The following is a 22,843-nucleotide window of genomic DNA, read 5'->3' as shown; positions in this document are numbered from 1 at the left end:
GTGGGGGATAGTTAGACATGTTTTGAATGAACATATTCTTTTTAGGTATACTTACTCAGGCTTCTATTACAGTTTTGAGTGTGTCTTGCACATTTAATTCTGCTTTCTGCTTTTCTGGATTGTGCTCTTCAGGCTACAGAGGAATAGAGTCCAGGAGCCGGGACTACGCGTGCCCAGTCACACCACGTTCCTCTGAGGGGCGTGGCCACGCGGCACTTTTTCCATCTAGGTCTTGTCTAGTGATCTAAACGTGTGCTTCTCAGCAGAGGTGGTTCCTGATTGCAGTGAGCATCTGCCTGAGGTCCCTGGGCCAGATGCTTTGAGGGGTTGAAAGTAGAGTTCAGACTGAATACACTTAACTGAATTTTGAAATGGCCCAAAGCAGTTTCCAGGCATGTGGCATAGTGCTGAAAACCAAAAGTCTTCTTTTAAATTCTCAAAATGGGACTTTCAGAGATTGGGAGGGGAGAAGAAATAAACTAATGAGAGAAAGCTGGGTTTCGAGTGTGTTTACACACGCCCCCTTCATGCAGGGTCTTCTTGGCCTCTTATGGAGCTTTGACCTGTGTTCACATTACCTTAACTGTGACCCACCTACAGCTCACAAAAGAAAGGCAAATACATTACATACAGGTCCCACTTCCTCCTTCTAGGAAATAGTGGAAGCTGAGGGAGCCAAGCAGTTAGCCTGAAGCTTTTATCCTACTGAATAGTAGTCATTTTTGGTTGGAGACTAATGAAGGAATTAACACATTTGTGCATAATCTGAGGACAAAATAATACAAGATTGTTGAGTAATTATAAAGTATTGAATAGAAAACTTTGCTTTAGACAGCAATACAAGGAAATGATACAGTATACTTCTCAGTATAAAATAAATACCTAGGAGGCACAAGGGTTGCCAGTCTCCTGTTACCCCCACCTGTGAGGCCTTCTCTTTGCAGGTTGGTGTTCTCACATCATCTGTTCTGCCGTAGGAACCTGACCTTTCATTCCCATGTTCTATTTTCTTCTTAGAGGCTTCCAGGATGAGACCTCACCTAAACTCACTTTCCACTGATTTGGCTTTCTGATTTTTGACAGTTTACTGAGAGGCTCTACAACTTGGGAGGCCTTTTCCACAAACACATTGAAAATGCAATTATTTGGAGGCTGAAAAAATATGTGTTGTCATAAATCTTTGTTGCTGGGAAGAAATGCCACCAGGTTTCTTCCTTGGTAGGTGATTATTCCCTCCTGTATCCCTTGAACGTGAGCCACACATAAACCTACCCAGCGGGTGTCAAGCTCTGCTCTGACAGAGTTGTGCGGTTCAGGCCCAGAGCACTGGAGTATCTGGTGGTGGATGGAGTACACTGACCCTTGGGGCTAAGAGGCATCTCTGTGGCACCTTCCTCATCCCTTTTCTCAAGTCTGAAGAAGTAAATCTTCTCCCTCTCTCACTTCCTGTTAGATCTGTAAATGCATTCTCATGTTTCTCTTTTAAGAATTATTAAATCCAGTAAAGAATTGGACTGTTTTCCAGTCTCTGATGAGCTCTCTTAGAGTCTTGAAAATTTCATCACTCTGCATCTGATTGAGGACCTCCAGCCATCTCATTTGATAACATTCAATTCGGTTTGTGTCTTCACACAACTTACCATCCAGTACATGTTTCTGTAAGCTTATGGTATTTCTTTGGAGGAATCTTTTCTTTCTTTTTTTAAATTATAACTTCATCCATTTTCTGAGAAACTCGTCATGGACAAATTATTTATTTTGTTTAATTCTAAATTGCATCATTTGGAACCATCACCTTCTGCTCCATCTGTCAAACCAACCTAATATTTATGACTTTTGGGGTATTTTGCACCTGATTATTCACATGGGGGAAGATAAATGCTCAGGCCTCTGAAAAACATGTCTTCACGAGCCCTTCAGTTGGAAATAGCTACATTTAGGACTTCTTGGCTTTTCAAGTTTTCTCAATTGTGACTTTTGTCATTATCCCACCTGTCACTGCTTCTTGTCCGTTTACAGTCTCAGATCTCAGTACCCATTCCACCACCTCTGGGCTTTAATTTTCAGTTATTGCCATTATCTCTGAAAATCCATTCGTCTAGAAGCCCCAGGATGTTGTCTCTAAATATCCTGAAATATCTTTTTAAAAAAGAATGCTGGTTACCTCTGCTCATCTAAAATACTAATTTCCCTTTGAAATTCCAGACATTTTCCCACTTGGCTGTACCAGTTAACCTGGACCTTTATACTCAGTACTCTGTTGGGGTCTCCAAAAACTAAGTCATCGATTCAGATGAGCTACTTTGATAAAGTGGCCTCATCATCCAGTGAGGGGCACCTCCAGACTGGAATTGGCTTCTCTGACTCTTTCCTTTTGCTCAAGTTCTTCTCTAAAAGCTGCGGGTTAGTTGAAAGTTTACATAATAAACCGGGGTAGGAGAGAAGGGAAGTAAGAGGAGAATCCGTCAAGATGCGCCCCCCCTGCAGCGTAGTCTGAGGCTGGCTGGGAGCGGGTGCCCTCCGTGCTGCTGAACTGGAAACTGCTTGAGGTGCCAGAGCTTTTTCTGTGACCGAATTCTGGCTTTGGAAATAATCAAGTAACACTTCTTTATCTTTTCGTTCTTTCCGCTTTTCCCACAGCCTGGTTCCTCAGAGGGAAAGAAGGAAAAGGAATGCTTTGCAACAAATGCCCTTAATGGCATTATGGTACTCTCATTGCTCTGCTGCTTCTGCCCGCCCTTCTTTTTTTCTTTGTTTTTATTGTTTTTTTATTTTTTGCAGAACTGAACCTTTTTCTGCTCTGCCTTTCTCTCCCATTTGTCTTTACTTTATGGTTGATATTGTACTGTCTTTTCCAAAATACTTGTCATTAAAGAATTATACAAAGTGTATACTTCTTAGCATGTCACTACTTTTATTATGTTGCCTTCCTTGTCTTTGGTAACTACATACGGGACACTTGGAAACCTTCATGGTAAAATCCTTTTTTTTCTCCCCCTGTAGTCCCTCCATTTCAAGGACTAAAACAGTCTTGCGTTAAGTAAAAACCTGTGACCAGAACTGAAGGAAGACTCTAGGAACAGAAACCTACAGCAGAACTTAGCACAATGTATTTGGAAACAAAACAAAATTGCAAAAGCCTTAGCCGCTTTCCACCTAAGAAGTTTATTCAATGAAGACAATGTCTACTGGAGTTTAAAATAACTACATGAGTTTGGGCACAAGCAGTGACTTGAAGGAGGCCCAGCTCTCCTTTTGTAGAAACATCTCAAGTTTAACGACAAAAAAAGCTATTGTAAATTTAGTCTCAGGTGTAAATATCAAAGCCCTCTGTTGTCAGGAGAGCTGACTAGTCTGTGTGGTGCACGTGTGTCCCTGTGATGGCAATCATTTTAGCTGCTGGCCTTCAGAAGAAGCGAGGATCTGATGGAGGTTTTTTATGTATTTATTTTCTGTTCACCCTGTGTCAAAATTTATAAAGAGAAAACAGGCATTACTGAAATGGTACTTTCTGTAATTTGATACTATTTGGTTTAAACATCTTCACTTTAATACTTGTAATATTGTTGTAATGGTAACTCTGTTAAGTACCCAAGCTGCTTGTCTTCCACCAAAGAGTGCTTTATTAACAAGAATCTGTGAAAACCGTGTTTGAGGACTGTTGGATGTTGTGATACAAAGTGGTACTTTGGCAGCCGAATTTGCAAGAGAACATGAGTGGTAGCTTTAGAAGACTCAGGAGGGGACGCTGCCTTCAGAGTCGGAAGATTGTTGTAAGTCATTCCTCTTTATGTCATTGAGGGACTGGAGAATGCCAAGGCTGCCCACGATTTGGTTGCCCAGTCATACATACAAATTAAAATCCTGTTTCCTTCCACGCATGATTAAAAAAAACACTGTTGGTGTTTTCCCTTGGAAACAGCCATCCCAAATAACGATGGCTAAAAAAAAAAAGTACTGCTTTATTCAGGTCTTTCTCTGTAACATTGTGGGTTTCTTTTTTTATGTGATCAGCCTAAGGCCATTCACACACCCTTTGATTTCAGTGACAGTTACTAGCATCTGGATTTCAGTTGTTTGTAAATAAGAGACTCACTGTTGCCTTTGGTTGGGGAATACAACTAACTCTTTTCAGTGTGCCTTCGCCCCTCCACCCTCCAGAAACACAGCAGAGTCTGTGATAAAAAGCAATCACAAAAACAATTTATTTGCTGCTAAAACAAAAAACGGGGGCCCAAAATAAAAGAATATTTTGCAGTCACCTTGGTCACCTCCATAATAAGAAGTGAATGGTTTTAGTTATTGTTAACCAATTTTTGCCTATCCTAGAATGGAGAGCAGGAGATACAATATGGAAAGGCAACAGAAGGCAAATGCCTTCACCTTACAAGATGAATGAATCAGGCGAGTAAGCAATTCCTTTTGTTAAAAAGGTATCTTTTTAACAAAACTATGAGGAGTAAGAAGTGATTGGAATAAACAGATTTTACTCTGTTAATGCAAAAAGTTACTGGAAGGCCGTGGCTCCATTTCGATATTTACTCTCTTGGAGTAAATTATAAGATTGACTGGCTTCGAGGGGAGATGGTGCCATCATCTTGGTCAAACAGGTGGCTCTTCCCTGTCAGGTAGTATGGGGGTGTGTCATGCCAGCTTTTAAACGCTGGGGACTAGATCTCAGAAAAAAAAGTGGTTTTCTATCCCTGGAAGTGAATAGACACAAAGACCCACTTACCTGATGGGAAGACGTCTCTTCACTAAGCTCTGGGTGGGAGGAGAAACATTCCATTAGATGTCTCATGCTAGGAGACAATAATATTCAGACTATGCCCTTGCATAAAACATTGAATTCTCAGGGCAATTCTTCTTCCCTTGACATCTTTGAAGGCCATTTCCTGCATAAATAATCCAGGTAGTTATGAAAATCAAACTTCCATCAGAACTTTTCCTGGTTTGGCTGTTTATTACATCAGAACAAGTTAAATGTGCCGTCTCCCTCCCAGTGAATAAGCCATTTGATGTCTTGGCCAAGAGTGTAAAAATCTGGGCTTCAGTGTTAACCACAGTACTTTTTATTTTACAAATTGCCTTTTTGTGTCAGCTGCTCAAGTTTCCAGCTAGAATTGCTATCACTGTGGCTCTTTCTAAAAAATCTTGTTATTTAACAGGCTCACTAAAGTGAGTCCCAGGAAACTGTGATTTGATAAAGGAGCAGTCCTTGGAACACAGCAAGGACTTGGGGTAGTGCTTCCGGTGGATTTCATAGCACACTATTATTAAATGTACTGGAGGGCATTTCTAGAATCCAGGAAGTCTCTGGGTCTGATGGAAAGTTCTTTCTGCTATGAATAAGAGTGGACTTTTTTTTTCCCCCAATGGAAACTTCAACACACCCAGAATCTCCTGAGATTCTAACTTCAAGTCCTTGTCATAGAAAGACCCTGTTGCTATGGAATATGAAATAGGGCACGTCAGATGGAGAGATTCCTTTAAACTTAAGAGCCTTAAATAGCTTTGAAAGTACAGCAAGACCGTTTCTTTGAAATTAGAATTAGAAATGCATATTTTTAGGTGTCCTTGAAGCTTTTTGGGGACTCATGTCCAAAGTCCAAGACAGTCCAAAGGAAGGGTGTCTGCAAAACTGGGTACCTAGAAGTATAGACAGACTTCTCTTTTGTAATGCTAAAGAAAAACTAGAAATCTCTCTGAGCTGTCTGTGAAGAGGGGTTAATCCTGAGCAGTGCCTCACTGAAACACGTAGCCTGCCTTGTCCACATAGCCGCGTCTGGGCGGCATGCTGCTCTGCTAGTCTCCAGCATCTTTCTGCTCTCGGCCTGGCCCCATTTGCCTGTCACCCACCTGCTTTCTTCTCTGCCCTCCTGCCCTCTCACAGGGGTCATTCATTCCTACCTCTTTTCTTGGGCCCAGACAATTTTTAGAGGAGTTCCCAAGAGTGCTTGTGAGGCGAATATGTTTGCCCTTGGAGCCCGATGGCCAGTTCTGTGTGCCCTGCGGACCGTCGGGCCTTCTGGGTGGTGTTGTGCCAAGAGCTTCTGGAAGCTTCCCTTTGCTTGAATCACCACCATTCATGACAAATGAGCAATGCGCTCTTTTGATGTTTGTTCTAAAAGTAGCTTAACTGTTCCTCTTCATACATTTTTTAAAGTAATTGCATCTTGGAAAGCAGTGCTCATGAAAAACAACTTTAAAAGCATATTTTGATTCTTTAATAGCTATCTCCCGCTAAAACTGTCCTGGTAAGGCTAGCTGCTGCTCTTCCATTTCTCCTAAATCTGAGTATTCCTCATGTTCCTAAGTGGAAATACTACAGATATATTTAAAAGACTGGACAATTCACCTATACTGTGTAAGAAATTACCTCCTTAACTGCCCAGTAGAATAACTGTCAGCAGGTATGTTCATCTGATTATAGTACTGCAGTTTTATATTAATAATTTGCAGACTTTTATCTAACCTGCACTCATGTACAGATTATTAAAAAGTTTTAAAATGTAACTGATTAATCAGTATTTGGTCAGTCATTGTCTTGATTTTTTTATTAAAATGTATATTTCTAATCATATTTTATAAAGCCAAGAGAACTGGTTGAATGAATGTTTATTTTCCTGAAGGTATTTTTAAGATAAAGCTTCATAATGGCGTGTAAACTTTGCATATCTATGTAGTTTGATACGTATTGTCGAGTTTGAAAATCTTGTGTATTGTAACTGGTTTTATACGAAATACGGAATAGTGAAAATTGTATAATTATAATCATATAATTAAAAGTGTTAACCAAACAGCCTTCCAGTTTACTGTATTCACTTACCATTCTGAATTGTAGTAGGCAATGGTCAGAATATAAAGTGGATATAACCACTGTATTAGTTTACTACCCTGGGGGCTGAAACAACAGAAATTTATTTCCTCTCAGTGCTGAGGCTGGAGACCCAAGATCAAAGTGTTGGCAGAGTTTATTTCTTCTGATGCCGCTGGCCTTGGACTTTTCTCTGTGCACTATAATCCCTGGTGTCCTGTCTGTCCTCTTTTCCTTATGACGCCAGTCAGATTGGAGTAGGGTCCATCCTCATGGTCTCATTTTAATTACTTCTTAAAAGGCCCTGTCTCCAAATATAGTCACGTTCTGAGGTATTAGGCATTAGGGCTTCAGCTTAAAAATTTGGGGGTGGAGGTATACAGTTCAGTCCATAACACCTTCCCCAAGATAAGATGGTGCGTGAGGGCTCCTGTTATGAAGTCAATCTGTACACACCCAACACCAACTCAAATTATGCCAAGGTTTGACTTTGTGGAAATTACTGAGGATAAGACACATAAATCAGGCCCTTACATTACCTGCCAAGGTCAGGAGTAAAGAGCTAAGCGAGGGGCAGGACCATTGCCCAGGCACCTACATTCTGATGTCCAACTCTGGATGCCATCACGGTGCCGTCTGCCTGCCTCCCCTCTGACCGTCTCGTGCTGGCCTGGATCCTGAAGACCTAATGCCCACACCACCACTCAGAGGATGTGTCTGGGATGTAGGAGCTTGCTCTGTTAGGAATGCTGGCCCATTCCCAAAGGAACTCGGCTCACTCGTGCTCGGATACAGGTTTTCAAAGTACAAACCACAGGGACCCCCACACTCATGCCCCATCCAGACTTCTAGCAGGCACTGCTACCCCCAGAGTGTGATTCGCAAGCTCCGTCCCCTGTTGTTGAAAGCTGCAGCGGCTACCTGTCCCTCCAGGTCGTGCACCCTCCTGCCGAGCAGTGAAGTTCAGTTGATTGGCATCTGCGAAGCTGCCCAAAGTATGTAAGTGCTGTGAAGGGGGCAGGCGTGGCAAGGGCCTAACACTTGGAAGACTCGGAATGAAACCCCAAGTTCCGTCTTGCAGGGCTGTGCAGTGTGGGTGATGAGCCATGGAGACCCTGGCCCTGTAGATGCTCCCTCTCTGTTGTCGACAATGCCATTTGGTGCCACCTACCACACACACAATTTGCTAAACCCCTCTGCTTCTGTTTCTTAAGTAAAATGGGAAGGAAAGGGATTCCTATCTTAACAGTTAGTGGGATAATTAAATGAGGTAATCCATGCAAAGCATTTAAAACATGCTGGTACATAGCTTTCAATAAATTAATTTTTTCCTACATTTAAGGTAATTTTCTGTACATAATTAGGTAAATGACCTAGGGTGGGGGTAGAGTTAAGTAGAAAGGCCCCTTCATGAGGCCCCGGAGTGTATGGAGTTAGCAAGTCAATGTGGAAAGAGCAGCCAGTGTGTGCTCTGAAATGAGCTCTGCCGCTCATGCTGTGGTCTCAGGCATCCTTTTCCTGCCTCCTGCCCCTTACTTTGTTCATCTGTAAAATCGGACTGCTAAATGCGTAGCGTTGGAATTAAAAGATCAAGGGAGGTGAGTGTGCCTTAGCCTGGGCCCTAGGCCAGTGGAGGTGTCCCATCCATCCACTGCTCCCATTTCCTCCCATGCGTCTGAGCACACTTGTTGTGCTTGGGAAGGCAGGGTGGTGGCAAGAATTCTCCATGAACATAATACTCACCTTCTCTAGGTCGCCAAGACTTCGGCATGGTCTCTCCTCATGCTTGCCCCCGTGGGTAGTTTCTGGCCTTTCACTAGTACAGATTGATTAAACATTCTCCTGTGTGGATTCTTCCTGGTCGGTGCTGGTTATCTCCTTAGGAGAAATTCTTACAAAAGGCATGTCTCCTGGGTCAAGGATGTGCAAAAATTTAAAGCTTTTGTTGGTATATGCTGTGTCAAAAAGCAGCTTATTATAATTGTTCAAAGCATGGATTCTGGACCTAGGCTGCGTGCAAACCTTTGCTGCTTGTTAGCCAGGGAGACAGATGAGGATTAATTATTAACTTGGTTAATATTTGTTCATTAGAACAAGTGCTTGACACATACAAAGAGTCATACATATGTTGTGTTTAATAAAAAAAAAAAATACTGTCTTAATGCTCTGAAAAGGTCTGTGACAGTGGACAGTCCCCTTAGCATCAGCTGTCGGGGCATGGCTGAGATGGCTAATTAATAGTAGGACACTGGCCTTAGTGCTGTTAGGTCATGGGTCACCATTACCCGCTGCTGTATCTGGTCCTAACTCTTAGCTGCCCCATTATTTAGATTTGGGGCCTTTTGTCTTCTAAGTAGTTGGCATAATATGTACCTATCACAGTCTATTTTTCTCAGTTTTTTGGGAGAACAAAATGGACTCTGGGCAAAACCCATCCAAGTGCATCTCCAGACATTCTGGCTTCTTCACTGGGGGTGCTGGCCCAGCCCGTGTAGGAACGGAGATCCTCCCACACTGCCTGGCCTTGCCTCTAACTGTGTCTCGTCTCTTTGCTAGCAAGTCTGCATGGCTTTGACATGTTTCTGGATGACAGGTGCTCCATCCACACTGAAATTCCCAGGTAAGGAGGCTTCTCACCCAGCATGACCAGAGGCCACGTGGGCTGGCCACCCCCAGGGACTGGCCTTGGTCCCTCGAATTCTTATACTACCAAATGTCACGTTTCTAAACAGGGAGAGGCTTTGGGTGGGAAAAGAAAGAGTAGAGGAGGTGGTATGGTTTGTGCATTGTTTTACTTGGAGAAAGACAATGGGTGTGTTTCTCATCATGGGTGTGTTTCTTCATGTAAAACAAGATGACTTTTCAGGCTGGACAGTTCTTCCTTGCGTGGGACTCTCCAGACAATGTAGCCAGTCTGGCATCCCCACCCACTAAATACCAGTCATATTCTCAGCCATTGGATAGTCCAGACACCCCCGCACATTGTCAGCCCCCTTCAGGAGGCAGTGCTGCCCCCCCCCCCCCCCGTTGGGAACTGCTGATCAGCTTCAAATACAGCTTCATTGGGCAATGTCATGGAAACAGAAACAGTTGCTCTTAGGACCTTGCTGAAGTGAATATTGTTCCCCTGCCCTGTTCTGCTCTGGTGCAAACCCCAGAGGGCAAAAGAAGGGGCTGGAGGAAAGGTTTCACTCATGAAGGGGGCAGCAGAGGGGGCTTGGCCCTCAGGAATGGGGTTCATGAGTATTTGTGAGACTGGGGCCGGGGGCTCTGAGACAGTGAGCGAACTGCCTTCCTGCCTGAGCCTAGCATATCTCCTGCCATGTGGAGCCACGGAGAGGTCTCCATCCTTGAGAGTGAGGGGTCTGTTGTGACAGAGCTACATGACACATGGGAGCTCTGTAGGCAGGCCAGTGGCTGACAGGTTCTTAAACAGGAGTGGACAGAGCAGGGGCCTGATTCCAGCACCCTGGAGCACTCATGTTCAGGGTGATTCTGCTGTGGCCAACCCCAGATTTGCCTTGCAGTTAACTAAGGAGTTTACAGTGTGCACCGTGGAGTCTTTTCTCGAGCTGCCATATTAAACTAGTCCTTGTCACACCCAGTGACTCCCTAAGACAGGTTCTGGTGTCATAAATACAACTCGTTCTATCTTCTCCCTTTTGCAGTGATAGTTGGCCGTCTCGAGCTGTAACCTTTCTAGACCGGCTTTTAATCTGGCTTGGGATCCGCAAAGACTAGGCCTCCCAAGAAGATCTCTCCTGGACAGCACAATGCTCACCAACAGAAAGTCTCTCCAGGTGCAATTTAAGCCTGTTTCCTCAAGCGTGTGCCTCAGCCTCAGCAAGTGTGTCTTCTATCCACTGGGTATTGAGGGTTCAGCCTGAGGCTAGAGCTGGGCCTACCAGTAGGTGGCCTGGAGGAGTGACTGGGATGGCTCCTCTCTGGTGGCAGATCCCCAGTAAGTAGCGTTCCTTGCTTTCTTACATTAGGGGCCCCTGTGACTGACTTGGTGGAAGCTGGTCTGTGTCCCCAGGAAAGTTAATGCAAAATTCTTGAAGAGTTCATGGGCAGGCCCTCTGTGGCCTCCCCGGCTGTGCAGCATTCAACTCCAGGGGCGCTGCTCATACAGATGCAGTGCGAAGGGCGCCCCCTCAGGTGTCCCGCTTCAGAGCCCGTTCACCAGTCATTCCAAGGCCCTGCTCTGGGCATCTACAGATCCTTGGTTAAAATCCCTGAGGGCTGTCTTTCTGCTCTGGTCACAGGTTCCTGGGTTGGGATGCAGTCAGGGTAGGGATCCCCACTTCTCGTGTTAGGCTATGCAGCCTCCACATTTCTCTTGCTTCCTTTCTACCCACCTTGCTTTTTCCCTCTTACTGAAAACTCTTCCAGCCACCGTGCTTGCTCTCCCCTCACTTTCCCTCACCGCCAAACACGCAGGTGGTGGTCATTTTGCATGGCTGAGAATGTAGGACTTACTTTGATACTTGAGTAGTTTTCCTCCCTGTTGCTCGGATGCTCCCAGTATCTAGACAGGTGAAATGCAGGCCAGGGCCACTAACATGGCCGTGCGGGTGTATCCATGTGGGTGAGCTCCCCTGGGTTGAGCAGTGCACCCATGAGGTGGAGGTGTTCTCAGTGCCCCTGGTGGGGTGGCTGTTCTCAAGGAAAGTTCTCTCTATACCCTCATTGAGCCCTGGAGACTGATGTGCGCCTTGACACCACTCCATTCTCACCTGACAGGCATTCCCACTTACAGATGACTCTGTGCTCTGAAATCAGGCCACATTTCTGCAAAATGCTTAGAAGGCATTGTGGCTTGGTTGGGGAAATTCCATCACCTTGAGTCACAAGCAGCGTTGTGGCTGAGGAAAAGGGTTTCCAGAGCATTTGGGAGACAGGCAGGGAGCAGCTTGGGCCTAGGAGAGGCATAAGCAGCCGCTGGACCCTGTAGGCTCCATGAAGCCCCCGGGAGAGCCAAACTTCTGTTCATTTCCACCAGTGCCTCACTGGTGACCTTGAACCTAATCTCGTGGCCTCTCAAGTCATGCCATCTCCACCTGTGCAGGAGATCTAATAATAAAGCTGAGAACACTTTTTTTTAATGTTTATTTTGAGAGAGTGAGCGGGGGAGGGGCAGAGAGAGAAAGAGAATCCGAAGCAGGCTTCAGGCTCAGAGCGGACAGCACGGAGTCCGCCGCGGGGCTCGAACCCACAAACTGTGAGATCATGCCCTAAGCCGAAGTCCGAGGCTTAACCGACTGAGCCACCTAGGTGCCCCTCTAAGAACACTTGTAATCCCATCGTGTTTTCAGGAGAATGTGTTCAAGAGGGACTCACTTATGCCACTGCTGTGTGTGGTCACCATGTTACTTGCCCCTGAGCACACAGCAGGTACTCATTGTGGCTTCCTTCATCCCCTGCAGAGGAACCTGTGTCCTCTGGCCTTTGCCCCTCTCCTAGCAGCTTTACCCTGGGGACTAGTAATTGAAGTAATTTTGGGAGTGTGGAAGGAACACTGGGCTAGAGGGCTGGATCTTGTTTCTGCCTTATCTCCTCATCAGGCGCTAGCTAGGGACTAAGAGGACCAAGAAGACTGTCCTTGCCGTTCCCTGACTGGAAAGCATGAGACAGTTGCAAGACCGCACACAGCAGCCACTCCACCACTGCTCGTCTCCTCACGCCGCTAGTTTCTGCACCAAGGGTGGGAGGGCGAGCCTGCAGATGTAGAAGACATCCAAATGAAGGGCAAAGCCTTAATGTTAGGGATGACCCTTGGGACTAAGGACAGTGGTTCCTTTCAGGGGAGGGGGAGGCTGTGGTTGGCATGGGCACTGGACAGGCTTCTGGGAAAATCAGTTTCTTAGGTGGTGTTACAAGGAAATTTGCATTTGTATCCATATTGTTTTATGATATATATTTTTTCTAAGACTTTTTTTTTAAGTAATCCTACACTGAACATGGTCATCGAATTCACAACCCCGAGATCAAGATTCGCATGCTTTACCGAGTCAGTTGGGTGCCCCTACAATAAAGACGTTTTTAAAATACCTTTTTCCCTTCCTCATTTTCTTCACCACATAAATACAGACTCCTTTGGGACAAAGCTAGGCAAAGCCTCAGACGTGTGGGGCATGTCGAGGGCACTGACCTCAGGCCAGTGTCGGAGGATCTGGAGAGGAGGGCAGATCCCGAGTGGCTGTTTGCACGAACCGTGACCCTTGTGGAGGCTGAGACACAGCAGCAGTGAAAGGAAATGGGCAGGTCTTCTCTCACAGTGAAACTATGCTCATCTGGCTGCATGATGCCATGTGGAGGGGAGGAAAGCCCCACCTGCTGTCAGCAGCGTGGCTCCTGAATGGCTCAGAAGAGGGCTGACCTTTCCCAGCTTGAGACCCAGGTCCAGTAGCTCCATAGGACTTAACCAGCACCACATGGTACTGTCTCAAAAGAAAAACAGTGCCTGCACTGGGGTGGCCCGGAGGACCTAGCCAACCGAGAGGAAAAGCCCTGAACTAGTGACCAGCACTAGAAGTGCGGGTCCCCCTTGCGGCCTCTTGGGCTCTGAGGGCCTTGCCTTGCATGGGAATGAAGACATCAAATGCTTATCAGCAACATTAGGCTAAAGATGTACAGCTTCTCAAGTAGCCTGGCCAGATGTTAAAAACATCCAATGCATGATTTTAACCTTCCTGAGGCGCTTCCCTGGCGGTAGCCTCTGTAGGGAGTCTGCCTCTTCCCAGACCTTGTCAGATAAGCAGCTTAGGTTTTCATCCAATCAAGACTGGTGCCAACCCCTGCTTCCTTCAGGGGCGACACCTCTCTGTGAGGCTCCCCCAACCTCCAGGCCCTGGGCCCCCCCCCCCCCCCCCCCCCGCCCTGCCATCTTCAGCTGCTGTCCCCCCAGAGTGGGGCCGGCACATTGACCTTGGCATTCAAACATGTTTGACGTCTGCTTTCCAAGAGTCTTGGGGACTGACACACTAGTTTTCTTTTGTGGGATCAATTTGTTCACTGTTACTTGTTAGAAACAGGACTACACCCACCTCAAAAGAGGAACTTGGATCAGGAAGGCCTTGCCTTGTGTATAAATCCAAACATAAGCCTCCTGCCTGCTTTGATTTTCCTTATGGCATGTTAGGGATTTCCCCTGCTCTTTGCTTCTGCTTGGTCTTCTCTGGGGCACTGTGGACAACCACAGGACCAAACCCAATTATCTATCTACCCCACCAATTGGCAAGACATAGTCCTGGTGAGCAAAGCCTTCTACAGGCTCAGAAACTGTACCCTATCCCCCAGAATGGTTTCCAACTACAGGACCCAAGACTGTTCCATGGCACAGGAATCTTCAGTACATCTAAGAAGGATGCGGTATTTGCAAATACAGTATTAATTCCAGTGCTATGGGCTTTTCAGCCACTATTTACAACATCAGGGAATTTTCTTGAAAGGGATCTTTGTTTTGCCTATCTTCAGAGCCAAGGTGGGCAGAGTAACTTCATGTCACAGCATCAAGCCTGCTGAGGAAAGACACACCCTCATGCTGTACCAGTTGATCATTATGGCTAAATGTGACATTCACTCTCCTGAGACTTGACTTACATCAGGTCACTCCCACTCACTGTGTCCTTTCCAGGGAGAGGAAATAAAACAATCAGTTAATATATCTTAGTATTCAGATATTAATTTAGTAATAAGAGACCAAGGGTGGACAGTCACCCACAGCAAATGTCCTTAACTGTCATATGGCAGGGAGGTCAGCCGATTCCTTCTACTGGGCTTTTTTCCACATTCTTTTCTCTTGACCTGGGAGTGACCAAAAGGATTCAGCTTTCTGTACACAGTTAGGAGGGAATACCAACCTTTATTTACACTTGGGTTCAAGTTCAGAGCCATCTTAAACAGTATAGCAAAGCGGGGGAAAGCACAGATCCTGGGACCAAGTTCAGATTCCAACAGAAGCATATTAACTGTGACAACAGGCAAAGGTTATTTTCAGTTTCTGCAGTCAATTGGAGAGAGCATCACCCCCAGCTGCCCGCAGCTTACAGCTGCCTCCGCCCCAGTCCCTGCCCCGGATGCTCGGCCAAATTCAGGCTCTGGCAGGACTCACTCTGCTGGGCATGGCAGGACTCGGTGAGTTACTGAAACTCTGAGGTAGCCCCCAACCCCAAACGTTCACCAAAGGCAAGAAATAGGAACTCGAACTGGTGTATGGGCTGGGTGAGAAAAACTGCACACGGTGTTCAATAAATACTATTTACAAGTCTTGCCAGGCAAGGACAGAGGGCATCTGTACATGGGCACTGATTTCAGATATTAGTTTCTAGGGGAGAAAAGAATATGATGGTAAGGTATAACACTATTTTGCCTGGACCCCCTTTCTCTTGATCAATGGGTTAAATAACGATTTTAAAAATCATACGCTTAATACTCATCCTGAAAACCACCCAAACACTAAATATGCACATTTATACTAAGCGTGCGTGTATGCGTGTGTACATACACACAGAAACCACGAGGTAGTTTAAATCACCATTAAAAAAAACCCAAAAACAATACTTTTCCTAATTCTCTGTCACAGAGTGGTAGCCAATGGCTGCCCACCAGCTATTTAAAATTATCGGTTAAATGAAAACCAAAACTCAAAAACTTCCAGGAGACTGTAACACAAGTAAACAGTAAGTACAGGTGTATTTTACTTCGTCAGTCTCTGGAAACTAGGCTGTGACTGCTTTCAATTAATGGTCGGTGTTACATGTATTTGCTCTAATGCTAAAGCACACAGCCTTCCCAATCTATACACCTTATGAAGTAGTCTCTGTAGATTCTATTTTACATCTTTACTCTCCAGGTTTTTGTGGAGGATTCAATACAATCTCTATGTACACATTTTAAACATTATTTCTGAACTTCATTTGGAATTATTTAAATAAAAAAATAATCACCATTCTCCACCTTCTTGGGAAAGTGCCAGACTAAACCCCCCGCCCCCCCAACTGGAACTGCTGCCTTGTGTCTAGAGAAATCCCTACCCCACAGCCCCTAGGCCAAAAAAGTGCAATGAATTCACACTAAACGGGAAAAAGCAACATCTATTGTTCTTAGAGTCTGACTCTTCCCCACACCAAGAAAAGTCTCTTCATAGGTATGCCAATGCTGTTGTAGCTTGCTAGGGAAATAGGGCTCTCTCAGGCCAGAGCAGGAAAGTCCTCAGGGTCATCTGGGTTGGGAGCAACGTCTTGTGTCTAAAGAAGAAAAGAAAAGTTTTTAAACCAACATTCACTTTACCCATTGCCACTTGGGCAGAGCCCTCTGAGAAACACATGCCTGCTCTCAACCAGGTGGGCGCTGACAGTGGGTGTGGCCCAAACACTGTAGGGAGAGGCAGGCTCCCAGTGGGAAGAGACACAGAGAGGGGGGGTACGGAAGGGTCCCTTCTCAGACTCGCTCTTGTCCCCTCTGCAAAATGGCCACCAGTTCCTGCCTCCCTCCCTTCCTCCCACAAACCCTTACCGAGTGACCCTTTTTGTATCTGGCACCTCCACCATCCAATAAACATGATTTAGAATATTTACTATATGGAGATACAAGGTTGATTAGAAGCAGTTCCTGCCTGACCTGGGGTTCCCTGGGGTCAGGGGAGATGCCCCGAGGAAGTCACAGCCTGGTAACTTCAGCAACAGATGGCCTATGAATGGCCTACAGGAGGGGCACCCACTGCTATTTGGAGGTGGAATGCACATCACCATTAGGTAAGGTTTTCTAGAAGAAAAGGTTCTTCCAGAGATAAGCCTCAGTGAATGAGCAAAGGGAATATGGATCCTCAAACAGGGTAACCTGATGGTGAAGAGGTGGGGGCCTGAGGGCAGGTCTGAGCTAGAAGAGAACAGTATGCACATATTTGTCTATAAAACATTTACAAAGTGCCTACTATACACTTAAATTGTGCTGGGCACTGGGGAAACCAATAATGAGCAAAAGCAGACATGGTTTGTGTCCATCCACTGTACAGACAACAGACACTGATCAACAATCACACCAGTGAGAATACAGTTACAAATGAAGACAATGCTTCAAAGAAAAAATTCTTTGCTCAAGGACTCTGACCTGGTCTGGAAGGAAATGTGACCAAAGAAGACTTCTCTGAGGAAGCAAGGTGAGAGGATCTATTCTAGGTGAGCAGGCAAATGGGCAGAAGGACCACCAGGTGCAGATGCTCCGTGGGGTCAGGAACATGCTTGTGTGAAGAACTAGAGGTAGAGCAGTGTTGGCTGAGGAGCAGGGAAGAATGGTTTGAGGTGACAAGGTGAGCTTGGGGAGGTCACATGGAGGCCCTGAAGCCTTGGAAGGGTTCTGTCTACCCTGAAAGTACCATAAGGGCACAGGGCATATGATTGGATCACAGTTAGGAACTGTCAGGTGATCTGATAGGATTCCAAGCCTGGGGACTTGTCTGATGCAGATGAGTGAGTTTTCTCTGGTTCTGAGAGTGCATTTACAGCAGTGGATGTGCCCGGTGACCATGGAGGCCACGGCCACTGAATGGTCTGTATCCAACTATGTCCATGCTGCTGACCTCACTGTTCTGAACACCTGGATGCCAGACCCACACTAGATACAGGAATGTACAGCAGACCCTGACAGGCCTCCCAGTGGCATAGCCTGGGGCCCCCTCATCCTCTCACCTCCTTCAGAAAACCGTCCAGGTCACAGAGTACACACACTCACCACCACTTCTGCTCTGGGTCCGTAGTTCTCCACCCTTCTGATCCTTCCCCGGCCTCCCCGTGTGCCACCTCTGGCTCCACGCCCAGGACGAGGGAGGTTACCGAAATTAATCTCCAGCTGGGATGTGATGTCATTGGCTGCTTTCCGGAAAACGTGGGCATCATCTTCATAGTCATCCTTTACCATCTGAAACACAGTTACAGCATATCTCACACACACACACACACACACACACACACACACACACACGCACGCACACACCCGTCTCCATGGACACTCACTCGCTCAGCGTCAAAGCGCTATGCCGCCAGGGAGCCAATATGGCATCACAGCGGACAGTGGCCCTCCCTGATGTGCTGTCGACACTGGGCTACAGGGCAAGGCAAAGGTGGTGACCCCACTGCTCTGGTTCCAGCACAGGGGTTCTGCACATTTCCCAGCCACATGTTCTCATACTCACCGTCTTAATCCAAACATCTCTCAAATTACTATTAACTCAAGTGACACCCGAGTTTTTAGCAGTTTGGCAGGTTAAGATGTAAGATTTGACATGCCTACCAGCAATCAACATATATCTTTTATACCTAAATGTATTTTGCTGAGATTAAAAAATTTTAATTTCTGCCTTTTATTTGTTCACAAATGCTACTTTGATAAATAAGGAAATATCACCTCCTTAGAATAGAACTTGATGGAAAAACTCCTTTCAATGTGGGTGCTGACTGTACAAATACCATATGTTAAAAACTGCATGATTTACAATAAACAATTCTGACTCAAAATCTAGGAAAATAGTAAAACAACAGAGTATGGTTATCTGATGATTGCTGCAGAAAGAATTCAAGCTGCTTTTTAAGAACTATTTTTGGCCATGGGGCGCCTGGGTGGCGCAGTCGGTTGGGCGTCCGACTTCAGCCAGGTCACGATCTCGCACTCCGTGAGTTCGAGCCCCGCGTCAGGCTCTGGGCTGATGGCTCAGAGCCTGGAGCCTGTTTCCGATTCTGTGTCTCCCTCTCTCTCTGCCCCTCCCCCGTTCATGCTCTGTCTCTCTCTGTCCCAAAAATAAATAAATGTTGAAAAAAAAAAATTTTTTTAAAAATAAAAAAAAAAAAAGAACTATTTTTGGCCAAAATACTTTGAGAAATTACATTTTATTATATATGAGGTCAAATAAGTTCTGTTTCTTGTTAAAAGAAAACTATATTAAATAAACTTTGTTCCAAATTTGATTTGGCTTCAATTCCTAATAATGGATAAAAAAAAAAACCTCACTTTTGAGTAAAACATAAATCTATACAAAATATGCCAATGATCTTGGATGAGAATCTCCAAACGCTATAATGCTAAACATTCCTACTACAACTTGTCCAGAAAATGGAATCAAGTCTCCCTGAACTTATCAACCCCTTTAGGCCATCTGTTCATTACAGGTTCTGTGTTTAACATTTATGTTCCCTTCAAAGCTGCATTAAAATAAAGCAGAGGCCTTAGCTGGATGTACTGTTGAAACTAAAAAGGTGAAGGAAAGAACAATTCAGGAGCATTGACACTCTGGTAAAAAGACAGACACAAAAAACCAGTAAGAGGCGAAGTAATAGCCTACCGCCTGCTTCAGAAAACAGCGGGCTCTGTGTGCTGGAGTGGGGGAGGCCGTGACGGAGTAGGGGGAGGCTGCACAGGAGTAGGGGGAGGCTGTGCCAGAACAAGGGCAGCTGTGCAGGAGTGGGGATGGTCGTGGAGCAGGGGGAGGCTGTGCTGGAGTGGGGGTGGCCGTGCAGGAGTCAGGGGAGGCCCTGCAGAAGTAGGGGGAGGCCCTGCAGAAGTAGGGGGAGGCCCTGCAGGAGTAGGGGGAGGCCGTGCCAGAGGAAGGGCAGCGGTGCCTGGGACAATACTGAGTGTGCTTTCTTGAAAGGGATCAGCTCATTTCACAGGCTGCCGGTGGTCTGAACTTTGCAAACACAAGGCATTTTACTCTATTGCTTTGTCTCTTAGGGTGCCCAGAACAAAGTAAACCAGTGACCCTAAGATTTGGCTTTTGTTGCTCTCAGAACAATTTCTGGCTAAAATCTTCAATGCCGTAACATTAACAAGAGACCAAAGACATGTGCTTCGTGGAGACCAAGCTGGATGACTCAGCTAACCCAGTTGCTTCAGATATTCCAGGAGACCTCTCTCTGGAGCCAGGGAGGATGAATCTGGTGTGGATGCAGGAAAAACAGCTGCTATTTTTACCTAACATGTCAGCTGCACATTTCACATCCTGACAGCACATTTGTTTTAGGAAAAGCTTTATTTACAATGGCCCAGAACAAAAAAGAACAAAAGTGAATAGGAAAAGAGCCAACCCAGTTAGCTGATGGATGTGAAGAAATACCTCACAGAGACTTCCAAGAGAAGGCTCTCCCCTCCATGCTGCCTGTGTATAACAGCTAGTGGAGTGGCTCCAAACTTCTTAGTAAGGCCTGGAAGAGACTGGAGGTGGTAAGGCATCCTGTATTATAAATGACCCTCTGATGAAAGTATTCATTCAAAGAACACAAGTAACCGAAGTGTCAATGGAAACACACATAAAGCTACACAGTTTCAAACGGAAAATCAGTGTATAATATCTAGTGGGAATATCTGTCCACCACCATCATCAACACAGAAATGTGTATTAAGATAAGCAGCTGTGACTGAATGATGTGAATTCTACAGTTTAAAACGAGAATATTCAGGGCACCCTTAAGTTCAGTAACTTAAACAGAACGCGATTACATGACTCACTGATCGTCTGCATCAATATATGCTGGGAGTCCTTTTCAAAGCCGAGGCCTCCAAAAAGGCCTGAACACAAAGCATGAAGAGCAAGGCCCTCATGGGAGGGAGGAACAATGTGAGCAATCCTGGCTGCGACAGCAGGGTGTGGCCAGGCAGCCGCACTGTCCCAGGGGCTCCTCCTGGGTGGCGGCAGTTACACGGCAGGGACAGAACTGCTGCAGTAACACAGCACAAAACTCTGACAGGTTGCAAATGATCAACTCCTCCCAATAAAATGCTCTTATTAAGAACGTGAGCTGAAAATCTAACCTAATCATGAAATGCGGAGTAGTTACCCTTTGAAATGGCACTATTCATGAGACACTGTACCTCTCTTGATACAAAAACGAGATGCAATTAACATACAGTATTTGCACAGTCAAAGCACAGCTGTGGGTTGAGCGGAAAATGCACTGTCACTGAAACTGCTTTGTATGAAGTGTCGACAGGCCAAGTTTCAACTCTTTTTATGAACAATACAGGTACAGATAAAATTAGGCACACATCATATCTGATTAGTCTTAGGCAGAAACTAGAATGCCAACTACCAATGTCCCATTTTCACACTAGAAGTGGAAAGGCTCCATCTGGTTTCCAGTAAGGTAAGAATGAAGATTACCTCTAGACAAGAAAATGTCATACTTACATCATCTCTATATTTGGACTTGTGTATCACCACTGCTTTGGAAGGGACAGTGGACTCAGGTTTCCGGATGTTAAACTCAGGCTTTGGTCTTGTCTGTTCTTGAAGATTTTTCCACTCATCAAGGGTCATCTCTTGAACTTGAGTTTCCTCTTCTAACTCCAACTCAGGAACTCTATGAAAAATCAGAAGTTTTTGATGGATCTAAAATGTCTACTTTCTCAAAGAAAAAGTTATTACTATTAATTAGCATACTTTCATGGTTCTGCATCTCATATTTACATAAGGTAAGAAAATCTCGGAACTATAAGCTTCCATATTTTAATCATTTTATGCTGTCACTACCAACTGAAGATACTTCCTGTCTGTTTTCTTTTTTATTTTTTTAAGTAATCTCTATGCCCAATGTGGGGCTTGAACTACAAGCCCCAAATCAGGAGTCACACAGTCCACCAACTGAGTCAGCCAGCTGCCCCACTTCTTGTTTTCAAAGCAGTCTTTGAAAAATAGGAACTGCACCATCCCATTAGCATTACACTTGACCACCAGGCACTCCCTTCCCAGATGGCATTACATACAAAATGAGATAAAATTGCAGAAGAAAAGGGAGAAACTATTGGAACAAAACAACCATAGGCAACCATGAACAGAGTTATAAAACAATGGGTTACAAATACATACTTTTGTAAATATCCTCTTTAAATTCATGAGACTTCAAGAATAGATCAATAGAATAAATTTCAGAGCCCAGAAAAAAATCCTCACATTTAAAATCAATTGATTTTTTTTCAAGCAGGTGCCAAAGACAATTCAAAGGAGAAAGAATGGTCTTTTCAGCAAATGGTGCTGGGAAAACAGGGTATCCACGTGCAAAAAAAAGAAGTTGGACCCCCACCTCACACCATGAATATAAGAGTTAGAAATATAAACCGCTTAGAAGACGACACAGGCATAAACTTTCATGACCTTAGATTAGGCAGTGGTTTCTTACATGTGACACTAAAAGTGTAAGCAACAAAGAAAAAGGGGTGCTTGGGTGGCATAGTCGGTTAAGCATCTGACTCTTAATCTTGGCTCAGGTCATGATCTCACAGTTCATGAGTTTGAGCTCCGCATGGGGCTCTGCACGGATGTTGCGGAGTCTGCTTAAGATTCTGCCTCTCCTTCTCTCTGCCTCTCCCCACTGTGCGTACGCGCTCTCCCTCAAAATAAATAAACTTAAAAGAAAAAGTAGATAAACTGGACATCACCCCCAAACTTCTGACAACTTTTGTGCTTCAAAAGACACCATCAAGAAAGTGAAAAGCCAATCCACAGAATGGGAGAAAACATTTGCAAATCATATATCTGATAAGGGACTTACCTTGGATACAAAAAGGATTACAACTTACAACTTAATGAAAAGAAATAACCCAACTGAAAAACAGGCAATGCTCTGAATAGACATTTTTCCAAACAAGATATACAAATAGCCAATAAGATGTTCAATATCATTAACCATCAGGGAAATGGAAATGAAAACCACAATGACCTATACCCACTCCACATTCAGTAGGATGATTAGAATAAAAAAGACACTTAACAAGTGCTGGCGAGGATGTGGAGAAATTGGAACTTCATACATTGCTGGGGCGGGGTGGGGGGGAGGTGGGATGTGAAATGGTGTGGCCACTCTGGAAAAACAGTCTGGCAAATTCTCAAAAATGTAAACACAGAGTTGCCATTTGACCTGACAATACCACTCTAAGTTACACATCCAGGAGAAACAACAACATATGTCCGTGTGAAAACACCATGGCACTGCCATAAATAACACTGTTCATTTATTTTTTAAGTTTATTTATTTTGAGAGA

General features: G+C 45.0%; 2 protein-coding genes across 12 annotated transcripts in view; one reads left to right on the top strand and one right to left on the bottom strand.

Annotated features, from left to right (window-relative positions):
- Positions 1-6,804, top strand: part of CDC14B (cell division cycle 14B) — a 104,850-nt gene extending 98,046 nt beyond the window's left edge. For 5 of the 9 annotated variants that reach the window (XM_049614753.1, XM_049614314.1, XM_049614393.1 and 2 more), the window contains one exon: positions 3,004-6,804. In XM_049614753.1, coding sequence (XP_049470710.1) covers positions 3,004-3,040 — 37 coding nt within the window. In that variant the 3' untranslated portion in view covers positions 3,041-6,804. Of the gene's footprint in view, positions 1-2,640 lie in introns of all 9 variants that reach the window. The other 4 variants (XM_049614175.1, XM_049614171.1, XM_049614244.1 and 1 more) reach the window with 2 other exon arrangements.
- Positions 6,805-15,892: 9,088 nt separating this feature from the next.
- HABP4 (hyaluronan binding protein 4) overlaps positions 15,893-22,843 on the bottom strand; it is a 40,885-nt gene continuing 33,934 nt past the window's right edge. For all 3 annotated transcript variants that reach the window (XM_049615115.1, XM_049614948.1, XM_049615031.1), the window contains 3 exons: positions 20,994-21,165; positions 17,549-17,734; positions 15,893-16,065 (listed from right to left, as the gene is read on the bottom strand). In XM_049615115.1, the coding sequence (XP_049471072.1) occupies positions 16,009-16,065; positions 17,549-17,734; positions 20,994-21,165 (415 nt within the window). In that variant the 3' untranslated portion in view covers positions 15,893-16,008. The remainder of the gene's footprint in view (positions 16,066-17,548; positions 17,735-20,993; positions 21,166-22,843) is intronic.

This window comes from Panthera uncia, chromosome D4, assembly GCF_023721935.1.
Source record: "Panthera uncia isolate 11264 chromosome D4, Puncia_PCG_1.0, whole genome shotgun sequence".
In the NCBI taxonomy this organism is placed as follows: domain Eukaryota; kingdom Metazoa; phylum Chordata; class Mammalia; order Carnivora; family Felidae; genus Panthera; species Panthera uncia.
Note: the sequence above shows the minus strand (reverse complement) of the source record. Positions and strands in the feature narration are given on the sequence as shown.